Source organism: Dreissena polymorpha, chromosome 1 (genome assembly GCF_020536995.1).
Source record: "Dreissena polymorpha isolate Duluth1 chromosome 1, UMN_Dpol_1.0, whole genome shotgun sequence".
In the NCBI taxonomy this organism is placed as follows: domain Eukaryota; kingdom Metazoa; phylum Mollusca; class Bivalvia; order Myida; family Dreissenidae; genus Dreissena; species Dreissena polymorpha.
The window spans coordinates 101,303,519-101,328,755 of record NC_068355.1 but is presented as its reverse complement, the minus strand read 5'-3'; the positions used below and the strand labels follow the sequence as shown (position 1 = coordinate 101,328,755).

Below are 25,237 nucleotides of genomic sequence, written 5' to 3'. Positions count from 1 at the left end.
GATTTTGTTCTAAATTAACTTGTTCTATATTATTTTCTAACTTACTCCTGATCATAAAATAAGAACATACATTTTGGAAATTCAGGCAGAGATACTCCTGATTTGGAAATTCAGCCAGTGTGCTTTAAGCCCTATTTGTAAGTCTCTTGATTATCTGCTTGGAATGTTTCTAACACAATACACACAATTCATTCACATAGTAAAAATTGTGTGATTGAACTAAAAGCCTTAGTTAACACAATATAAAAAACTTGCAAGTCAAAATCATACTGAAGAAAATAACCATAAAAGCATTTAAGAATGGGAAGTTAAAATGGTTTCATTTGGTAATTATAGATGATTTGTTTTCCTTAATATTGTAAAATGAAAGTTAGGATAGCAGTTACTGGTCACACTGATACTTCACCAGTCTTTAACTGTACTCTTATCTAACTAGGCCAGTTGTAAGTTGGCAACCGACAAGAGGATTTTGCTGTTAGGTTCACATGGTTTCTTAAGAGTCGTTTGTGTACGTTTGGTTATGTTTGTGTAACAAATGGATACAGCTGTGTTCCTGAATTGAAGTTTTGTCTTAAAAGGGGCCTTTTCACAGATTTTTGCATGTATTAAAGTTTGTTATTCAATGCTTTATATTGATTAATGTAAATATGGGATCTAAAGAGCTCCAGTAAAAAAAAACAAGAATAAAATTAAATAAAGAAAATAAAATAACCCTCAACTGGGCTCGAACCACTGAACCCTGGGGTAAAAGTCTTATCACTTATACCACTCGGCCATCTGTGCTCATACAACAAGTGATGAATTTTATGCTTTATATAAGGTATCCTAGTAGTAACACAAAATATAATGAAAACAACAGAACCTTTCGAATTATTCAATTTTCACGTTGCAACACTTTATAAATTTTAGGTTTTTAAATCGTCAAAAGATGCATATAATGGATATTTCAGAACATGGTAAATGTTCAGTATTACTGTTTCCTCACAAATATCATAACAACAATGAAAATTTGCGAATCCGAATTTTTTATTTTGTCAATTTATCAAAACATGAAAAGGCCCCTTTAAATGGGGGGGGGGGGGTGGGTTGCAATGTTGGAGGTATTTGTTTATTAACATAGTACATGTGAAAAAACAAAAAAATTACATGGGAATTGATAGTGGGTGTTGTACTTATTAAAATGAATTTAATGACATGTATTAATAGCCATATTTTCATTTGCTTTTCTATTCTATTATAAATGCTAAACAAGAGGGCCTGAAAGACCCAAAGTCGCTCACCTGAGATAACAAGATATTATTTGGACAAATCTTCTGACCAAATTTCACGAAGATTGGAAAATAAATGTGGCCTCTAGAGTGTTAACTAGGTTTTACTATAGCCATATAAGGAAAAATGCGCAACCCCCTGGCAGTTTTTCAACCAACCGGCATCATTTTTGAACTCGTCCAAGATATTATCGGGATGAATCTTCTGACCAAGTTTCATGAAGATCGGACAGTAAATGTGACCTCTAGATTGTTAACAAGATTTTACTATAGCCATATAAGGAAAAATGCCCTGCCCCTTGGGAGCCATTTTTTTAAGCAAACATAATTATTTTCGAACTCCTCCAAGATATCATTGAGACCAATCTTCTGACCAAATTTCATGAAGATTGGACAATAAATGTGGCCTCTAGAGTGTTAGTAAGGTTTTACTATAGCCATATATAGCAATATAAGGAAAAATGCCCCACCCATGGTGGCCATGTTTTTAAAGCAACCAAAACCATTTTCGAACTTATCCAAGATATCATTGGGACAAATCTTCTGACCAAGTTTCATGATGATCGGAAAATAAATGTGACTTCTAGACTGTTAACAAGGTTTTACTATAGCCATATTAAGAAAATAGCCCCGCCCCCGTGGTGGCCATGTTTTTCAACCAACCGGCATCATTTTTGAACTCCTCAAAGATATTATTGGGATGAATCTTCTGACCGAGTTTCATGAAGATCGAACTTTAAATGTGGCCTCTAGAGTGTTAACAAGATTTTACTATATTTATAGACATTTGCATTTTTGGTACGTTTTTTTTTGTTTCACATCGTTAATTGCAAAAGTTCGAAAGCCAATCGAAATACACTTGATCTATGAACGTCAAATTAAACATTACTTCTTCCGTAACTAGATACAAGCCACGTGTTTTCAGTGTAAGCGTTCTAAACATAGATGCTGACGTCATTGCGTTATTGCTATTAAGACCGGTGTGTAACGCGTAGTTGTTGATACGCCTTTATTCATTTATAACATTTATAAAATAAACAAGAAATATCTTTAAAAAAGATATACGGCGTTGATAGTTTAACGAATGAGATCAAGGTCGGACAATAAATGTGGCCTCTAGAGTGTTAACAAGGTTTTACTATATATAGCCATATAAGGAAAAATGCCCCGCCCCCTGGCGGCCATGTTTTTAAACCAACCAGCATCATTTTCGAACTCGTCCAAGATATTATTGGGATGAATCTTCCAACCAAGTTTCATGAAGATTGGACAATAAATGTGGCCTCTAGACTGCAAGATTTTACTATGCCATCTATAGCCATATAAGGAAAAATGTCCGCCCCTTGGCAGCCATTTTTTTCAAGCAAAGAATACCATTTTTTAACTCATCCAAGATATCAGTGGGACAAATCTTCTGAGCAAGTTTCATGAAGATTGGAAAATAAATGTGGCCTCTATAGTGTTCAGAAGGTTTTACTAAAGCCATATAAGGAAAAATGCCCCGCCCCCTGGCGGCCATGTTTTTCAACCAACCAGCATCATTTACGAACTCGTCCAAAATATTATTGGGATAAATCTTCTGACCAAGTTTCATGAAGATCAGACAATAAATGTGGCCTCTAGAGTGTTAACAAGATTTTACTTTAGCCATATAAGGAAAAATGCCCCGCCCCTTGGCAGCCATGTTTTTCAAGCAAAGGTTACCATTTTCGAACTCGTCCAAGATATCACTGAGACCAATCTTCTGACCAAAGTTCATGAAGAATGGACTATAAATGTGGCCTCTAGAGAGTTAACAAGTCAAATGTTGACGCCGCACAACGCACGACGGACAAAAGGCGATCACAAAAGCTCACCATGAGCACGTTGTGCTCAGGTGAGCTAAAACATGTAAATTTATCAGTTTTATATGCGCTACTTATGAATTGGTTTCATATATATTAATGTACATATAAACTTTGTGGACTTGTTTTAACAGCAGCATTATTCTAATTGTGCTCGTTTATTATCCAAGGATAATGCTAAAGTTATGTGCTTTTTAACTAAGAATTTCGATTACATGATTCTATAAATAAATACCTGATAATCACATGCAGCATCACTTGATATTTGTAGTGGTCATTACAATTTTAGCATTTGCTCCCTTCTGTTCTGTATTGGCTCACTTGAGCACAATGTTTGTGCATTATTGTGCCAGTTGGTCAACTTTTCTTTCAAATGATATTTCCTGAACTGCTTGTTAGAAGTTTATGAAACTTCACACAAATGTTTCTATAGAGGTTCTCTATGAAGTTTATAAAATTGTTATGGGATATTGAGTTGTTTTTTTTACCTGAAAAATACACATTTCACATGAAATTGCAAGGCACTGAGGTTTAGTATTTGATATGTACCAGTAATATCATGTGGTTTTGTTTCTACATTTTTTTGTCACTATGCCTCTAAATTGAAACTGGCCACTTTCTCTGTTTTATTAACAAATAGAGTTTAAATTGTTATGAGATGGTTTTAAACAAATACAAAGTAGTATAAATTGTTGATTGGTGACAAAATTATGTGTAAGTTCAGTATGATATGTGTTTGTTAAACATGCTGATACTCTAAATGTGAAACTTGAGCATAAAATGCCTCTATAAATTACATGTTTTGTTTTTAATTCCCATCCACATAATTCATGGTCACCCTGTAGTAATATTTGAAGGAGTTTCTTTTTGCTTCATTGACGACTTAAGACGAGTAGTAATTAATGTTCCGACTTAAATGTTTCCAGATGCGCATTTCTTCATAGGACTCCAATGTGTACAGAAGTTTGGATGTAATATTGTTACTGCTCAGGTCTGGATCGACGATGTCTGTGCCAATTCCAGAAAAACAATTAATGTATAGGAAATGTTTGATAGTTTTCATTGAATACATGTACATGTCTCCATTTAGTTTTTCAAGTGAATTGATTCATGGTTTCTATGACCACAGAAAGATAAGACTTTTATATATTCTACTTAAAACCACAAGTTGTTTTAAGGCCTTTCCACTGTCTAATTGATCATTTCAATGGGGCTTCCATTGACACATAGTCACTGGCAGTAACAATTAATGTTTCACTTTCAATGTGTGAAAGTGAAAATGAAAAGAGGAAATACAAGTTGAATAGTCAATAACATTAATTCTCCGTTTGAAATCAAAGATAGGGTAAAATAATTGCATTTCATTTACATGGTGATTAAGTAAATACTTGTACAAGATGAATGACTTAAACATAATCGAAGTACTGAAAGTACTGGTTTGACGATGCTTTTGAAGAGGATGGATATATAGAGGATATGTGTTGGATTCGGGGGGAATATCAATTTTCCCAGAAAAACAGCGAAAAATATGGATATTTTCACTGTTATTTTTCACTGTTTAAAACAGTGAAATACCAGTTTATTTCACTGATATTTCTGTATAAATCACCGGAAAGCATAAAATAAATAAGCATCCATTTAAGTTAATCTACATCACCACAATTGTGTAATTTTTATGTCCCCCACTATAGTAGTGGGGGACATATTGTTTTTGCCCTGTCTGTCTGTTGGTCTGTTGGTCCGTTGGTCTGTCTGTCTGTTTGCGCCAACTTTAACATTTTGCAATAACTTTTGCTATATTGAAGATAGCAACTTCATATTTGGCATGCATGTGTATCTCATGGAGCTGCACATTTTGAGTGGTGAAAGGTCATGGTCAAGGTCATCCTTCAAGGTCAGAGGTCAAATATATGTGGCATAAATCGCTCATTTCATGAATACTTTTGCAATATTGAAGATAGCAACTTGATATTTATTGCTTGTCATTTATCTGCAGGTCAATAGTTAATGGTTGTGGTGCAATCGTTTTCGTTCTTGGACACTGCACTCCCTTCAATGAGATTTATTTACCTAAATATCTCATATTTGAACTTACAATTCTTTTGGGAGTAATGGTCCAGACAACTGGATAAAACAGCAACAATATGCTAACCCATTATTTGTCGAGGAGTATAATTGAGAATCCCTGTGCTAGCCCCCAATCACAGTATGTTTGGGTATGAAAATAGTCAAATTTTGTTTTTCTTCTCAAAAGATTGTAAGTTGAGGAATTTATCATCCAAGACTACAACTTTTAGAAAGCCATTTTTTTCATTTATTTTTATTGATAAACAAGGTTTTGTAACAATCTATACTAAACATAGATAGCTTTAACAGCACAATGTGGCTCACCTGAAACTGATTGTTTCCTAGTGGTGTTAACTAATTTTTCATGAAGATCTAGAAAAAAAGGCATTGTGAGTATGAACAAACTATTTGCGTCTATCCGATCTAGTTGAGCCTTGTTACCGAGTTCCTACTTTTATTTATTTGAACATTCTGATCAACTGCCATGAAGATCAGGTAAAAAATGTGGGTGTTAACATAGATTTTAATGATTTTAGTTATTGATCAAATGCTTGGAAGCACATCACCCACTTTGGAACGTGACCTGTTAATCACTGAGACTAGACCTTGTGACCTAAATGTTGAAATGCTTCTTTCAAGTTTGACTTTGAAATTATTTACAATAATGTTCTAACCAATTTACAAGTGGATCAGAGAGAGAATGTGACCGCTAAAGTATTAACAGACCTTTTCTTAAATTTGACCTAGTGCCCTAATTTTTGATAGAATATGAAACCCAAAATGACATAGAGGTGACTAGTTTCATAAGAATCTGGCAAAGAGGTGACACCCAATTTAAACATTGTAAAATGACATCTTATGTGTTCAATATAAACTTTGGATAAAATACAACAGACAAAACTTGATAACAAAAGCTCACCTTGTCACATCATAACAAGTGAGCAAAATATCCAAAACTATGACATCATATAATTGCTCAGTTACTTCCAATAACAATAAAATGTTACTTTTGAAACAAAAACAATACCTTCCCTTTCTTTCTACAGGCTGTTCTAAAACAAGATAGCCCTGTATCGCTGACCCAAAACTCCTTCTATACTGTCAAAAACTTGTGTATGATTTTACTAAGTTGTAACCTAGCTTTAGCCTGCACATGACCAACTTGCAAATTCAGCTTTTGATTTGATTAAGATGGAAATTGTAAGCAATTTTCATGAAAATCAGAAAGATAATGTGACCTGAAGAAAGGTAAAGGAAGTTTTCTATATTTTGATCTAATGACCTAGTTTTTGACAAACAACCAACTTTCAAACTGAAACTTTATTTCATTGAAATAACATTCCGTCCAATTTTTATAAAGATCTGGAAGAAAATGTGACCTCTGGAGTGTTCACTAACCTTTTCTGTGATTTGGTTTGTTGACCTAGTTTGGACCACATATGACCTACTTTCAAACTTAACCTAGAATTGACCGAGATAAACATTTACCAACATAAGACAAACAAGGGCTGTTTGTAAAACATGCATGCCCCCCATATGGGCTGTCAGTTGTAGTGGTAGCCATTGTGTGAGTACATTTTTTGTCAATGTGACCTTGACCTTTGACCTAGTCACCTGAGAGTCTGCCAGTCATGATCAATTTACCTATGAAGTTTCATGATCCTAGGTCTAACTATTCTTGAGTTATCATCAAGAAACCTTTTTACTGTTATGAGTCACTGTGACCTTGACCTTTGACCAAGTGACCTGAAAATCAATAAGGGTTATATACCAGTCATGATAAATGTACCTATAAAGTTTTATGGTCCTAGGCGTAAGCATTTTTTAGTTATCATCCGGATACTATTTTACTGTTTTGAGTCACTTTGACCTTGACCTAGTGACCTAAACATCAATAGGGGTAATCTGCAAGTCATGATCAATGTACCTATGAAGTTTCATGATCCTAGCGTAAGCACTCTTGAGTTATCATCCGGAAATCATTAAACTGTTTTGACTCACTGTGACCTCGACCTTTGAACTTATGACCTGAACATCAATAGGGGTCATATGCCAGTCATGATCAATGTACCTATGTAGTTTCATGATCCTAGGCCTAAGCGTTCTTGAGTTAACATCCGAAAACCATCTGGTGGACTGACCGACATGTGCTAAACAATATACCCCGAACGAGCCACATAAGAAATGCAGCATAACACATTCTAAAAGTAAAAGACATCTGTGCAATGATATCTTTTCTTCAAATGGTAAGATGAACAAACAAGAGGGCCTGAAAGGCCCAAAGTCGTTCACCTGAGATAACAAGATATTATTGGGACAAATATTGTGACCAAAATTCATGAAGATCGGAAAATAAATGTGACCTTTCTAGTGTTAACAATGTTTTACTATAGCACTATAAGGAAAAATGCCCCACCCCCTGGAAGCCATGTTTATCAACCAATTGTAACCATTTTCGAACTGATCCAAGATATCATTGAGACTTATATTCTGGCCAAATTTTATGAAGACTGGAATATAAACGTGGCATCCACAGAGTTAACAAGGCAAATGTTGACGGCTCACGACGTCCATAAAGCGATCACAAAAGCTCACCATGAGCACGTTGTGTGATTTCACTCAATGCGTTCAAATTTTTTTCACAGGCTTTGCCATTGACCTTTATAGTATGGATGGCTTTGTTATTATTTAGTGCTATCATAGACCTGCAATAGTGTGTGTATGTTTACAATACACAAAGCATATGACATAAATAGACTAGTTGAGCTTATAATAATCTGATTGCTATAGCCAGGTCAATTAAGGACTTAAAAAACATTTTTGTTGTCCTGATTTCATGAAGACTTGAGATATTTATGCACATAGAGTTTCAAGATATGGGATTATCCACAAATAAAAAGTATTTTTGATCTGTGATGTGCAGGCTCTTTTTCCATGACTGTCAAAGTGAAATTTCCATGTGAAAAGGATGTCAATTTTTTCATTCAACCATTGTGTATAAAGAACGGTTCTGCATATAATTTGCCATTTTGATAGGAGATGACCAGGGTGACAGAGAAAAGGGATATGCATTTGAGATCTGGTCAGGACTCCATATAAAAGTGGTTATATTTAAAAATGTTTAATTACCACATAACCACGGACTCTAGATCTCCGTGACATGACTAAGGTTCTAAATTAATCTAGTATGAACATTTGAACTACAAAACTGTATATCTTTTTAAAACAATTAAAAAAATAATATTTCATGTACAAATTTAATCTACCAATGTGTACCGATACTACTTAACATATTTTTGTCTGTATTGAATGTAGGAACTAGTTAAAATATCCATTAGAAAAAGAGATCTGGATATGAAATATTCATTGCCTGAAGCAAAGACCCTGGAGCTATGTTTATATATCTTTAAACACACTGATTAAAGAAGTAAAACAATACATTGATACAACAGAGGTAAAATCATCCCCTCTGAACAATATGATACATAAGTATGTATCATATCTTTTTATCTGGATCTGGATAGGTACACAGCAGGATGTTAAGGTGTGCGCGCTGCGGGAGAGATATAGGAGTTAGTTATATTTTGGATTTAATTTAATTCACTGAAATTCATCACTGAAGTTACAGTATGATCTCATTTGATATAGATGTACATGATTGTATCAAGCAAAATATATAAATAATTATCAGTATTAATTCACTGTCATGATTTCAGTATCATTAAAATGATTTCAGTAAAGTCTATCATTCATATGCATCAATTTTGTAAATATCAATATAAGTATACTACATGAAAACATTTTTGAAACAAGGGCTGTTTGTAAAACATGCATGCCCCCCATATGGGCTGTCAGTTGTAGTGGCAGCCATTGTGTGAATACATTTTTTGGCACTGAGACCTTGACCTTTGACCTAGTGACCTGAAAATCAATAGGGGTCATCTGCGAGTCATGATCAATGTACTTATGAAGTTTCATGATCCTAGGCGTAAGCTTTCATGTGTCATCATCCGGAAACCATTTTACTGTGTCAAGTCACCGTGACCTTTGACCTATAAACCTGAAAGTCAATAGGGGTCATCTGCGAGTAATGATCAATGTACCTAAGAAGTTTCATGATCATAGGCGTAAGCATTCTTGAATTATCATCCGGAAACCATTTTTCAAAGTTGGGTCACTGTGACCTTGACCTTTGACCTAGTGACCTGAAATTCGATAGGGATCATCTGCGAGTCATGATCAATGTATCTATGAAGTTTCATGATCCTAGGCAAAAGCGTTCTTGAGTTATCATCCGGAAACCATTTAACTATTTAGGGTCACCTTGACCTTTTACCTAGTGACCTTAAAAGGGGTCATCTGTGAGTCATGATCAATGTTTCTATGAAGTTTCATGATCCTAGGCAAAAGCGTTCCTGAGTTATCATCTAGAAACCATTTTACTATTTCGGGTCACCGTGACCTCTGATCTAGTGACCTGAAAATCAATAGGGTTCATCTGCGAGTCATGATCAATGAACCTATGAAGTTTCATGATCCTAGGCATAAGCGTTCTTGAGTTATCATCCGGAAACCGTTTTTTTATTTCAGGTCACCGTGACCTTGACCTAGTGACCTCAAAATCAAAAGGGGTCATCAGCGAGTCATGATCAATGTACACATGAAGTTTCATGATCCTAGGCATAAGCGTTCTTGAGTTATCATCAGGAAACCATTTTACTATTTAGGGTCACCGTGACCTTGCTCTTTGACCTAGTGACCTCAAAATCAATATGGGTCATCTGCGAGTCATGATCAATGTACCTATGAAGTTTCATGATCCTAGGCATAAGCATTCTTGAGTTATCATCCGGAAACCATCTGGTCGACGGACATACGGACGGACATGTGCAAAACAATATGCCTTCTCTTCTTCGAAGGGGGGCATAATAATACAGTAGCATGAACCAACAAGGGAGGCAACTTGTTATTTCACAATTTGGCAGTGTATAAAAAGTGGTACTTAATTATCTCGCTAAACATGGGTCTAAATTACGTTTAAAAGCTATTTTCTGATTGGATGAAACAGTCGGAAATCATCCAATAAATAAAGTCTAGATATTTATCTTGCGTAACATGCAATGCAATGCCGCATGCAAGCTATTTATAAAGTAAATATTGTAAATCAAAAAGTTGTGATTTTTTCGCGGTCATAGACAGTGTTCCTGGCTGAAAACGATGAAATATTACTTTTAAATCATTCATGCATTGGTTTTTAGCAAGAGAGAGGTAGAATATTAGTGTAAAACATATTTTTTTAAATTTAAACTTGTGTCTGCTACAATTTAACGAGTGGTTACGGAAATTACCGATTGTACAGATGTATCGACAGACATATGCAAAACAAAAAGAAAAGCTTGCATATTTCAAGTTTATCAGCCTTGAAATTACCTATTAATCAAATGAGAATCGAAATTATTAAAATATAAACAGTAATGTTCATTAACACCAAAATCTTTGGTCACAACCATCATATTTTTGGAAACGGTGACGTATTGTTTTTCGGAGACCAACGATCGGTAATTTCCATAATCATATGGAAAATTTCATCACTGACAAGTTTCGTTTCTAATGTTTTTCTCAAATATTCTACCACAAAATTATTGTATACATGTACCATTACACAAATGAATGACAAGTAATAATTCCTTGATTTTGGGGAGGGACATTGCTATAAATGCTTATAAAAACGCATTAAGGCTAAACTTAAGTGCATAAAATATTGAAAAATAAATCATTATTCAAGTGTAGACAAGTGTTCGTTTTATCTGATATATTCATTCATCCACATTGCTCAGACACTCAAAATCCAGGCCCTGGTCTGACACATTGGTAACATTAACGTTAAACTGTTACCAGGCTTCTGAATTTAATTAGCCAGGTCACAGGAAAAGGGCAGTCTAATCAGTATCCAATTAAACTATTTGTCATTGTCAGAAAACCGCTCTTAAGCAAACAGCTTTCAAGCAACTGCAGGCTGAACAGGATCTAAACTGGCCACAATCGCCTTAATGTCTCTTTTACTGGGATACAGTTCATTTAAAGTGATATTATGGGCGTCTAACAATTTATAGGTGTCTATCGCAACCGTTGTTTATTTTTGGTGTTTCCCTTCATATTCACTTTTATGTTAATACAGCATCAACATACTAAAACAACATCCCAGAAAGAGAAAAATAATGCATTTGAATATCGACCGTACTTTCATTTGACAACCGATCATGCATGTACGTTTTGAACCTAAATTTAGTTTTAGTGCAGATTCGTTCATTCGACACAAAGACACAATTTTATTTTACAGATCATTTCGGCTTACAGGACTGGATGGGTCACGTAAGAATATCGACATAAAATATATTTTTATAAACAACTGGTAGCAAGATGAGTTGCAGAAAATTGATCAGTAACCACAATTTAACTAACTCTTTTGATCTGTTAATTCTTTTCAGTTCAATTCAACAGTGCAAAATGCCCATACTATCACTTTAACTTTAAAGGGATCTTTTCACGTTTTGGTAAATTGACAAAAATTGAAAAAAGTTGTATCGGATACGCAAATTTTCGTTTTAGTTATGTTATTTTTAGGAAAAAGTATTACTGAACATTTACCATGGTCTTATATAGCCATTATATGCATCTTTTAACGATTTAAAAATTATAAGGCATTGCAATGCGAAACGATTGAATAATTTGGAGAGTTATGTTGTTGTTGTTTAATTGTGTGAAACTACGAAGATTGCTTACTGGTATATTAGGTATAAAATACGTCAACCATTTATACTTGGCAGAATAGTCGAGCAGGCTAATGCGTTTTTACTCCAGGACTAAGGGGGTCACTGGTTCAAGCCCTGCTGCAGACTACTTTTTGTTAAAGAATTTTATTCTGGATTTTTAACTGGAGCTTTTAAGATCCAATGTTTACATTTATCAATATAAAGCATTTAATGACTAACTTCAAAACATGTCAAAATCTGTGAAAAGGCCCCTTTAACAGAATATCTACTCCTATAAATATGAGGTCGATATACATGGACTAAACTGTAAATTACGTCCAATTATTTGGACTATAATGATATCAACTACTTAAATAGAAAGAAGAAAGAATTCATACAAACCAGTAATTTGAGTAAAGAGTTTGTAATCAATGTTGTATTTCAGGACAGCTTGGTGATATGCAAATCCCATATGACATGTTGATATCGGGTATCATAGCCATTCAATAAGTCGCAAAATGCTCGAATAAAATTTATAAAGCAAAATGTGACTTAAATTGATAACTAAAAATACCAGTATCATCAGTATGCCAGTTTTGCCTTGTCAAGCTGTCGAGATCCAGAAAGTGCTTCATTCACATTGAATATATCCTTCGAATTCCATTTATTGTTGCATTACTAAATAGCGAAACAAGCCGATTTAAGCTGTAAGAAAGTTTTGAAACGAGTGTTATCAAGTCTCTCATGGGCGAAGCCATTGTTGTAGAAAGTGATCCATTCACATCGAATATATCCTTCGAATTCCATCCATTGTTGTCATTAGCGGAGATTTAGTGAATAAATAATTCATAAATCATAAACGACAGCTTCTAAATAGCGAAATAAGCCAATTTATGCAGTAGAAAAGTTTTGCCTCGAGACTCTCATGGGGGCGGCCATTGTTGAATGTTGGAACACGAACGACAACTCTGCTAGGAGAATGTTATCAATGAAAATCAATGAGGTCGAGGTATTTCGATTAGAAAAATCGAGTTATCTCAATCGGATTGGCTCGGTCTTTTACATAGGTCGCCATTGTGAAGAATTTTTTTATAGTTATCATACCTTAGACAATGCTGTTCCAGCATCGTCAAAAACAAAACACTGATATTGAAAAAATAAACATTTAATAAGAACATGTTGCTTTACAACAAAGATAATAAAACGATAACAGTCCTTGTTATGGCATGAACATACCCTGTCAGAAAAAAATAAAGTAAATAAATATATAGTTTCTTTCATAACATGACTTGTTCTAACATAAATAAAAATTTGTTGTCCAGTTATAAAGCAAAACTGATTTGTAATATTTGTGAATGATAAAGACATGAAACTCAGCTTAAAAAAATGAAGATTCTTTATATTATGACAAAATGCTGCATTCAATCATACATCCATAATAGTTTACCATACTATTTTCTTCAACAGATACCAAAAGTAAAAATGCAAAGCAAAACATCATTACAATTTCAGATTTCCTGGTAAAAAAATAAATCAAAATTTGACAGCTCACACTGGAGAACACTGCACATAGACTTTGACTTATGTACATGTACAGCAGAAGAGTGACTGTATATAGTAATAGTACCACTCATATCTGAGTTTTTAGGCACAAAAGCATAAAGTGGCAAATCAAGATGCAAACTGCTCAATTTCCCGCGGCTTCTGAATCCAGTGGCCCAGCCCAATCTTGTGAGTAAAGGACCTGAATATGCGCTTGGCCTCTTGATAATCTCGATCCATCTGTTTTGCCTCCTGGTAGTTTGCAGCCTGCGCTATTTCCGGACTCTTGAGCATTCTGCCTAGCTCACGGAACCGGAACAGGAAGCCAGCCTTGCACAGACGGCTGGCACATGGGCCGGGGTTCTTGGTGCTTCGGGAGGGTGAGCTGCAGAAGACAAGCAAGCTTTTGCCATACATATACGAGTCGTGTTCTGAGAAAACTGGGCTTAATGCATAGGCGTAAAGTGTCGTACCAGATTAGCCTGTGCAGTACGCTAATAAGGGACGACACTTTACACTTTTATGGTATTTTTAGTTATAAGGAAGTCCCTCCCTACCGAAAATCCAGTTTAGGCGGAAAGTGTCGTCCCTGATTAGCCTGTGCAGACTACACAGGCTAATCTGGGTTGACACTTTACGCACATGCATTATGCCCAGTTTTCTCAGAACGCGACTCATATATTTTCCCAGATTTAGCAATACACAGTGCACACATTTTGTACAACTAGGCAGGTAACGGAATTAGTGATCCTCTAATTGGTAGTCCAGGGCTAGCCAGCCTATACTTTACACTTGTAAACTGTATTAGCATTCTGTAACCCTAGAATCATACCTCAATTTAGAGTTAAAACACTCTAACCTGGAAAACCAAGGGGACAATCATAAAATTCTGTTAAAAGGGGATTCTGGTTTAAAGAGGAAGTAATTTGTAATGTTCAATGTCTGATAAGACATTATTAAGTAACATAGTAACAAATTTAAAACACAGCATGTTTCATGTTTTCATATTTATCCTTATTTAACATATTTCTGTATGGTAAACAATGTGATATCTTTGGAAAATATTTAATCATCATGTTAACCCTTTGCATGCTGGGAAATTTGTAGTCTGCTAAAATGTTTTCTGCTGAATTTCTAAAATTAGCATTTTCTTCGATTTTTTTCAAAGAACACTATCAAAATAGCAAACAGTTTGGATCCTGATGAGACGCCACGTTCTGTGGCGTCTCATCTGGATCCAAACTGTTTGCAAAGGCCTTCAAAATCCGGTTCCCGCACTGAAAGGGTTAATAATATATCAACCCTTGATGAATTTCTCTTTCAAGAAATAAAAAAACTTGCAATAAGATCATTATATGAATGGTTTAGTGCAGCTCCATTGATTTTAAAATTAACTCCTCTATGGTTTCTGCTCATGTTCCAAAACTAGAAAATAACAAGAGCTATCACCAAAGGATGACATATGCCCCCTATTAAACGCTTTGATAGAAAATATGAGCATTTTTCGAAACCTAAAAACATACTTCCAAACCTAAACGCGGACCCTAAATTCAAGGTTAAGATCAGAGGGGTCAAATTTTTGTGCGTATGGAAAGGCCTTGTCCATATACACATGCATACCAAATATGAAGGTTATATCTCAAGGGACATAGAAGTTATGAGCATTTTTCGAAACCTAAACGCAGACCCTAAGTTCAAGGTCAATGTGACAGATAAGGGTATCACGTTTACAGATTTTTCTAAACGTTTAAACGAAATGAAATAAACGAAGCGTTACCGTTTAAATGGTATTCCTATGTCTGTTTAAAAAGCATCAGTACATTCGCATTTCCAAACTGGAAAATAGTAATTATTTCCCGAAGTAATATTCAGTGCATATCCCATTCGCGCAATGATGTCATATTAAAACCATAACATATTATAAACCAGACCATCCGTATCACCACATGTGTATTCTTCATTCTATAAAAACAATTTAAAGAACGTCGAAAATAATGTAAAATTGATGAAAAATACTGTATCCTAAAACGACACTCCGAAAAAAATTGTACGTATTTTGCACATGAAATACAATGTGCATATCGTTTGACTGCAGAAAATGAAAAACCAGTTAACTAGCAAAAACGTTATCAATATATATTTTGGTTAAAAATATTGCTTTTCAACATGCTACCGCAGTGTTTTACTTTGCTAATCAATCACTTAAAATATTTCAAGATGGCGGCATATGCACTGTTTCGTTGCCAAGTTGTAAGATTTTCGGAAAGTAGCTAAGATTTTCCAGCAGTTTCCATTCATGTCTGTGCCATCCGCAAACCAATCAGAAATAAAATACTGCCAAATTCGGTAGCTCAGATTTACCGCAAGTACTTGGATTTCGCAGTTCGTCATTGATATACTTCGTTCGGCTAGTCAGCTACATTATTTGCACCTTAATATTTATTATATTGATATTGACTGTCGTTTAAACGTTTCCTGTCTTGGTAAACGTTTTTAGCAAAACACAAAATGCGACCGTTTAAACGTGATGCCCTTTGTGACAGAGGTCAAATTTATTTAGCGCATGGAAAGGCCTTGTCCAATGTCCATATACACATGCATACCAAATATGAAGGTTATATCTAAAGTGACATAGAAGTTATGTGCATTTTTCGAAACCTAAACACAGATTTTGAAACCTAAACGCAGATCCTAAGTTCAAGGTCAAGGTCACAGGGGTCAACATTTTTGTGTGTATGGAAAGGCCTTGTCCATATACACATGCATACCAAATATGAAGGTTATATCTCAAAGCCCTTGAGTCAAGGGACATAGAAGTTATAAGCATTTTTCGAAACCTAAATGCAGATTTCGAAACCTAAACGCAGACCCGAAGTTCAAGGTCAAGGTCACAGGGGTCAAAATTTGTGTGCGTATGGAAAGGCCTTGTCCATATACACATGCATACCAAATATGAAGGTTATATCTCAAGGTACATAAAGTTATGAGCATTTTGAGAAACCTAAACGCAAAGTGTTACGGAAAGACAGACAGACGTACGGACGGTCCGATCACTATATGTCCTCCTTCAGGGGCATAAAAATATCTAAATCCTGCATATAATCTACTGTTAGCTTATAGTATAGTACATTAAGTAAAACTGTTCTCAGTTTGCAAATAAAACAGAGAAGAGTTGTCAGAATGCAGATGAATATGGTATATTTCTTCTGTTATTGTTCATCTATTGCACTTTATTCGAACCTAATAACTAATAATTATGGTCATTGTATGGTCATTATTTAACATCCTAAATCATAAAAATAATTGCGTCAGGTTTATGTTGGCATGCTTTATCAGTTTAGTTCAGTCTGATAATTGCACTTATGCCTTTACACAATGGTCAAGCTGAGTAGAACTAAGCAATAACTAATGTTAAATGCACATAAGTGGGCTAGTAGCTGATAACTGCCTTTCTTCAATGATAAGAGGTGGGGCTAAAATAGTAGCTGATAACTGCCTTTCTTCAATGATAAGAGGTAACTGCCTTTCTTCAATGATAAGAGGTGGGGGTAAAATAGTAGCTGATAACTGCCTTTCTTCAATGATTAGAGGTGGGGGTAAAATAGTAGCTAATAACTGCCTTTCTTCAATGATAAGAGGTGGGGCTAAAATAGTAGCTAATAACTGCCTTTCTTCAATGATAAGAGGTGGGGCTAAAATAGTAGCTGATAACTGCCTTTCTTCAATGATAAGAGGTGGGGCTAAAATAGTAGCTGATAACTGCCTTTCTTCAATGATAAGAGGTAACTGCCTTTCTTCAATGATAAGAGGTGGGGGTAAAATAGTAGCTGATAACTGCCTTTCTTCAATGATAAGAGGTGGGGCTAAATTAGTAGCTGATAACTGCCTTTCTTCAATGATAAGGGATGGGGCTCAAATAGTAGCTGATAACTGCCTTTCTTCAATGATAAGAGGTGGGGCTAAAATAGTTGCTGATAACTGCCTTTCTTCAATGATAAGAGGTGGGGCTAAAATAGTAGCTGATAACTGCCTTTCTTCAATCATAAGAGGTGGGGCTACAATAGTAGCTGATAACTGCCTTTCTTCAATGATAAGAGGTGGGGCTAAAATAGTAGCTGATAACCGACTTTCATCAATGATAAGAGGTGGGGCTAAAATGGTATCTGATAACTGCCTTTCTTCAATGATAAGAGGTGGGGCTAAAATGGCTGTAAACATGAGTCTCACTCTGGGAACACTGGGCTACACACGAGTGCATTAAGTGTTGTATCAGATCTGGGAACACTGGGTGACACACGAGTGCTTAAGTGTTGTATCAGATCTGGGAACACTGGGCTACACACGAGTGCATTAAGTGTTGTATCAGATCTGGGAACACTGGGCGACACACGAGTGCATTACGTGTTGTATCAGATCTGGGAACACTGGGCGACACACGAGTGCATTAAGTGTTGTATCAGATCTGGGAACACTGGGCTACACACGAGTGCATTAAGTGTTGTATCAGATCTGGGAACACTGGGCTACACACGAGTGCATTAAGTGTTGTATCAGATCTGGGAACACTGGGCTACACATGAGTGCATTAAGTGTTGTATCAGATCTGGGAACACTGGGCTACACACGAGTGCATTAAGTGTTGTATCAGATCTGGGAACACTGGGCTACACACGAGTGCATTAAGTGTTGTATCAGATCTGGGAAAACTGGGCTACACACGAGTGCATTAAGTGTTGTATCAGATCTGGGAACACTGGGCTACACACGAGTGCATTAAGTGTTGTATCAGATCTGGGAACACTGGGCTACACACGAGTGCATTACTTGTTGTATCAGATCTGGGAACACTGGGCTACACACGAGTGCATTAAGTGTTGTATCAGATCTGGGAACACTGGGCTACACACGAGTGCATTAAGTGTTGTATCAGATCTGGAAACACTGGGCTACACACGAGTGCATTAAGTGTTGTATCAGATCTGGGAACACTGGGCTACACACCAGTGCATCACGTGTTGTATCAGATCTGGGAACACTGGGCTACACACGAGTGCATTAAGTGTTGTATCAGATCTGGGAACACTGGGCTACACACGAGTGCATTAAGTGTTGTATCAGATCTGGGAACACTGGGCTACACACGAGTGCATTAAGTGTTGTATCAGATCTGGGAACACTGGGCTACACACGAGTGCATTACTTGTTGTATCAGATCTGGGAACACTGGGCTACACACGAGTGCATTAAGTGTTGTATCAGATCTGGGAACACTGGGCTACACACGAGTGCATTAAGTGTTGTATCAGATCTGGGAACACTGGGCGACACACGAGTGCATTAAGTGTTGTATCAAATCTGGGAACACTGGGCTACACACGAGTGCATTAAGTGTTGTATCAGATCTGGGAACACTGGGCTACGCACGAGTGCATTACTTGTTGTATCAGATCTGGGAACACTGGGCTACACACGAGTGCATTACTTGTTGTATCAGATCTGGGAACACTGGGCTACGCACGAGTGCATTACTTGTTGTATCAGATCTGGGAACACTGGGCTACACACGAGTGCATTAAGTGTTGTATCAGATCTGGGAACACTGGGCTACACACCAGTGCATTAAGTGTTGTATCAGATCTGGGAACACTGGGCTACACACGAGTGCATTAAGTGTTGTATCAGATCTGGGAACACTGGGCTACACACGAGTGCATTAAGTGTTGTATCAGATCTGGGAACACTGGGCTACGCACGAGTGCATTACTTGTTGTATCAGATCTGGGAACACTGGGCTACACACGAGTGCATTAAGTGTTGTATCAGATCTGGGAAAACTGGGCTACACACGAGTGCATTAAGTGTTGTATCAGATCTGGAAACACTGGGCTACACACGAGTGCATTAAGTGTTGTATCAGATCTGGGAACACTGGGCTACACATGAGTGCATTAAGTGTTGTATCAGATCTGGAAACACTGGGCTACACACGAGTGCATTAAGTGTTGTATCAGATCTGGGAACACTGGGCTACACATGAGTGCATTAAGTGTTGTATCAGATCTGGAAACACTGGGCTACACACGAGTGCATTAAGTGTTGTATCAGATCTGGGAACACTGGGCTACACACGAGTGCATTACGTTTTGTATCAGATCTGGAAACACTGGGCTACACACGAGTGCATTAAGTGTTGTATCAGATCTGGGAACACTGGGTGACACACGAGTGCTTAAGTGTTGTATCAGATCTGGGAACACTGGGCTACACACGAGTGCATTAAGTGTTGTATCAGATTATTAGTTTAAAAGCAGTGTCTTCCAAACAAAAATCTAGTCTAGGAGGAAAGTTTTTTCTCCAATACGCACAGGCAATTCTGGGACTACACTTGACCCAAGGGCATTAAACCCAGTTTTTTCAATAATTTCATGAGGCTTTGCAATGCACTCAACTCAATACCCCTGGTTCAAAAGTCCTGCATTATACGGAGCTATCAAGCACTTCATACATTCTTTTAAAAATCTTGAGGTCAAGGATATATGATTTTTTGTCAAATTATTTTTTCAGGAAAGAGAAAATTCATTCATTTCTTTCCTTTTCACCTAATTTATGAACTTTCAGTAACGGACAGCTATATTGCTGTTCTATAAGCGCATTGGTTGTTTAACACCCTTCTTTAATAGGTGACCTTGATTAAATTGCTGCTCTTGGCGCATGTGAGCTTGTTTTGTAGTCACCAAAACGGATAGATAGTGTATCTTCCAGGACACTGAAGAAACTCTTAAAGAACAAGCCCAAAGAAAAAATGGAATAACTATCAGTAAAAGCTAAATAGCTGGAAATTGCAACCATATTTCAAAATTCATATCAACTTTCTTACGCTTAGTAAATTAATTATGTAGAAGTGGTGAGACATGCTCTAGGTTCTCACATTCAAGTGCAGAAAGACTTCAAAACTTTCAAATACACATACAATAGCTACTGGTGGTGCTACCTTTAGTTATCATGTATACCAGTAAATGAAAAAGACAATCAGACATACAGTAAACAAAATGTTTACTAGAAGAGCTCTATTGTTATGGAAATGTCTAAGCGTTGTTATGGTAAATTAGTAATGAAAGGTTATATGACAGTTTTGCCTACTTACTCTTACTTACTGGTTCAAGGTATTACCTGTCAGTGACCTTGCCTGTGAATCCTTCCACAATCTCAGGAAGCTCATCTGCCAAGGACCTGCAACACAGACACTGTCTCACTATCATTATTGTATATATCCATTAGAGTATTAATATCAGCGCTGTGACTAAAAAAATGTCAGGGAAGAAACACTTCCAACCACACTTAAAACAAAAGAGCAATATTTATACATTATTTGATTAAAATGTTTTAGATGTAACAAGCTTTACGAGGTGATCATTAGCTGAACATAGATGAAATAACTAGAATATGAATGAATGACATTGTAAAGAGTAACCATTCAGAAGTTATATGAGTTAATATAAATAGTATTCCACCAACTCGCCATTTAATACTGAAATATGTTGATTTGATTGGTAATCTGAATACTGACCAATCAAAACTGGAGTATTTCCCTTTGAAGGTTCTGCCTTCTAACAAATTAAAACTGAGTGACGTCAATTTGAAGAGTATTCTGCCTCCTTTCAAATTAAAACTGAGTGACATTAATTTGAAGAGTATTTGGCCTGCTCACCAGTTAATACTGAGTGATGTTCCTTTTCCCTCCATCTCTTCAATGTGAAGAGTTCCTGAGGACAGGTTTGGATGGTGCAGCCTGTATGTGTTGGGCAGGTACCTGTTCACCACATCATACAGACGACAGCACACAGCCCGTGACAGATGACCGTGGTGATACTCACGCCCTGTCAGAAATGTAAATATCCTATGTATGTGTCTACTTTCTCATAAGGCTAGAAAACATGAAAGTCAATTGTACATTGAACAGCTAGACTGTAACTGTGACAGACTATTAGTAAACATATAATTCGTACTTGTTTTGAATAGTCATCATTACAAAAAGAGAGTACAGTATTGCTGGAAGTGATAAAAATTAAATTGTTAATAAATTGTTATGAAGTGAATTTAAATCAGAGGAATTGCACTTGTTTGCATATTGAGCACATGGTCAAGTATATTATTTAACAAGCTTCACAAAGCCCATGTTTGAATTATGACCTTTAAGTTTGACCTTGATTGTTGTGAACATTTTTGGAAAAATATTTGAAACAACAACAACAAAAATTGGATGTACATGTATTACCGCTAAGTGTGACCTGATTCTTTGAGTTACACATAAAGTTGTAAGCAAAGACAAACACTATCAAAATGGTGACAATGTATGGATATTTAATAAACATGCTGTATACAAATTTGACATTTGACCTCAAAGTGCTAAGGTCACCTTTTGGTAAGGGCAAAGGTCACATTACACCCAGATGTAATGTGTAAGGTCACATTTATATGACACAAGAACCTACCTAATATAATTGAGTTGACATAGACAGGCAGCATGAAGGTGCTGAAGAGGCCACCCTGCAGCCCCACAGTGTTCCAGAGCAGCAGCTTGTCACTGCAGGACATGACCAGCAAGTCACCAGTCTCCACGTCCTCTAGGTTCTGTATGGGGGCCTGGTCCTCCTCCACACACTCTATCACCCCTGGAAACAAGATACTAACACGAGTTAGGCATTAGTCTATCATCCCTGGAAACAAGATACTATCATGAGTTAGGCATTAGTCTATCACCCCTGGAAACGAGATACTAACACGAGTTAGGCATTAGTCTATCATCCCTGGAAACGAGATACTATCATGAGTTAGGCATTAGTCTATCACCCCTGGAAACGAGATACTATCATAAGTTAGGCATAAGTCTATCACCCCTGGAAACGAGATACTATCACGAGTTAGGCATTAGTCTATCATCCCTGGAAACGAGATACTATCATGAGTTAGGCATTAGTCTATCACCCCTGGAAACGAGATACTATCATGAGTTAGGCATTAGTCTATCATCCCTGGAAACGAGATACTATCATGAGTTAGGCATAAGTCTATCACCCCTGAAAACGAGATACTAACACGAGTTAGGCATTAGTCTATCACACCTGGAAACAAGATACTATCATGAGTTAGGCATATCCATTATTTTCTACCGGTATACATGGTTATTTACCCAATTACGCGAATGTAATTGTCCATTTCCCCCAGGCAGTCATCTGCCAGGTTTTATGACCTTAATCTGGTTGTAAAATTCCATGCTCTTAGCGTCACAAGTTAAGCTAAAACAGGGCCGTATTCTCTAGAATAGCGCAGTAACATATTTTGTCTGAAAATTAAGAGACATTAATTATGGATGAAAACCCGTATGTCCGAAAATTAAATAAGAGTCACTAAAAATAATGTTTTGCTAAAAAAGAGTGTGTCCGAAAACTTTGAGTAATTACGGAAATCAGCAAACAAGAGGGCCATGATTGCCCTGAATCGCTCACCGGACTTACCTTGCTACATCAACTTAAATTCTACCAGACACATATACAATCCCAAGCCAGATTTCATTAATTAATACATTCTGACAAAATTTTATTAAGACATGATGAAAACTGTTACCTCTTTCATCTACACAAGGTTTTACTAGAATTGGCCCGGTGACCTAATTTTTGACTCCAGATGACCCAAATACGATCCAAAATCAGATATTATTAAGATAAACATTCTGACCAAATTTCATAAAGATTGGATGAAAACTGTGACCTCTATTGTCTAGGAAGGATGTCGCGGCACCGACACAGATGATATTTTAGTGTAAATTATTTAAAAAAAAATATTTATTGAGATATCTTCATGAAATTTGGTATGCATATATTAAATGACATGCTCTTTTCATTTTTAAGGTCCATTTTTCTCTATCTGCAAGTGCAAACATTTTTGTCCTATAAAAACCATGATGTTATTATTACCAGTAGTTTTTTTTAAAGTTAATAATTGTATGTCACATTACTTTGACGTCATTCCAAAACTGCTTTTGTCTATTTAAATTTTTACATAAAAGTTTACATATTAAACATGTCAATATAAGTAAAATCATTAAACAAACAAACATGTGGTTGAACAGAATACATTTATTGACAATACACACAAATAGACATAATACATTGAGTACAAAATTGTAAAATATCCCTTAATAGTTTACATACAGGATGATTATCTATAATGAAAATAATGCTTTTTCCTTTTATAACAGAAAAAATTCACAAACAAATATATATAAACATTAATAAAACTAAAATATAATTATATACAATTATTGAATATCAAAATCCTTTCACTTCCTTCTTTCCATTTAATGTTTATATCAACAGCATTTTTCACCCTGTATTTCAGTGTACTGTCATTTGCATCAGATGGATGTAAACGTCTCAACCATTCCATCGGTACTGTTATTGGAAGATTGTCTTTGTTAACATAAGCTTTTAACTCAATAACAAGACTGTTGGTCAGTTGTTCTGCCTTTATGGGCTGAATAGTCATTCAATACTTGCAAAGTTAAACCAATTGGTTTGCATTAAGGGCCTGGGAAGTTTCCGGAGTCCATCTTCATATCCCTCTTTCAGACCAGACCATGGAAGTTTTGTGGGATTACAATACACCTGAAACATAATTAAGACACACATTGCAATAAAATAACATGAACAGTCTGCCATAAACAAATTGTGCACAATTGAGAAATAATGAGAACCAAATGTCTAAAGTAGTAAAGACCTAAATACTGACCTCTGCACATTTAATATTGTACATATATATTGAAACAACTTAATCATTAAAATCCTTAATACTTATATAACATGTATATTATTATTTGTTTTCGTGCAAAATCAATCAGTTTACCAAAACTAATTGGTATATAATGGTTTAAAATCACTGGTCGAAATGACTGGTCAAAATGATGCGTATCCGAAATTATATACAGTACTGTTTACATAATTTGTTTAGAATTTAAATGTCCTTACAAACTTATTAGGGACAGAAAACACAGAAATATGTTAGATGAATTGATTAACACCCACTGTAGTGTTTTTCTTTAGCTTAATAGGGCTTTATTCTATGAATATTTCGTTAATTTTTCGCTAAGCGAAGGAAATTCAAAATGGTGGCTTTGCCGTAGAAGATTTCGGGATTTTCGTAACCACTGAACTTTGAACAAAAATGCTTGGGGTAAACGTTAACCGATTTGGTCATAAAATATATCAAATTAAAGCTTAGAGTATGTACTATTAAACAATATAACTTCTTTTGATACATACCGATTAAGTTTCCGACAAATTCACGCAGACTTTGGTAAATTCTAACACAATTGTTTAAAAGCCGATTTTAACGGAAGTTGCATCATCATGAAGGGGAATTCCTCCTCTGATTGGTTAATTTCACTTCATTAATATTCATTAGGATTTACCTCACAGCAAAACATGTGGAAAATACCCACTGTCACCGAACCGTGTCCGCCATATTGCACTCTACTGCGGACGTGTGAAAAAACCGATAATCCGCATTGTTCAATAATTAAGCAACGATTAATAACACTTATCCTTTATGGATTTTCATGAAATAAAAACTATAATAAAGAAAAAAAAAATCTCTTTAATCTGATATAAAAATTATTATTATACACTTAGTGAAAACAATTAATTATGCTGTTAAAGGTTTTTCTATTATTTGACCTAGTGACCTAGATTTTGACCCCATATGACCC

The 25,237-nt window shown here is 35.9% G+C and overlaps 2 protein-coding genes across 3 annotated transcripts in view; both read right to left on the bottom strand.

The window, feature by feature from the left end:
• Nucleotides 1–25,237, bottom strand: part of LOC127842874 (vitamin D3 receptor B-like) — a 56,359-nt gene that overhangs the window by 17,569 nt on the left and 13,553 nt on the right. The gene's annotated exons all lie outside the window — the stretch shown is intronic.
• Nucleotides 13,081–25,237, bottom strand: part of LOC127842860 (double-stranded RNA-specific editase 1-like) — a 44,681-nt gene continuing 32,524 nt past the window's right edge. For both annotated transcript variants that reach the window (XM_052372618.1, XM_052372614.1), the window contains exons 11-14: nt 21,966–22,145; nt 21,182–21,350; nt 20,644–20,703; nt 13,081–13,858 (exon numbers count right to left, since the gene is read on the bottom strand). In XM_052372618.1, the coding sequence (XP_052228578.1) occupies nt 13,603–13,858; nt 20,644–20,703; nt 21,182–21,350; nt 21,966–22,145 (665 nt within the window). In that variant the 3' untranslated portion in view covers nt 13,081–13,602. The remainder of the gene's footprint in view (nt 13,859–20,643; nt 20,704–21,181; nt 21,351–21,965; nt 22,146–25,237) is intronic.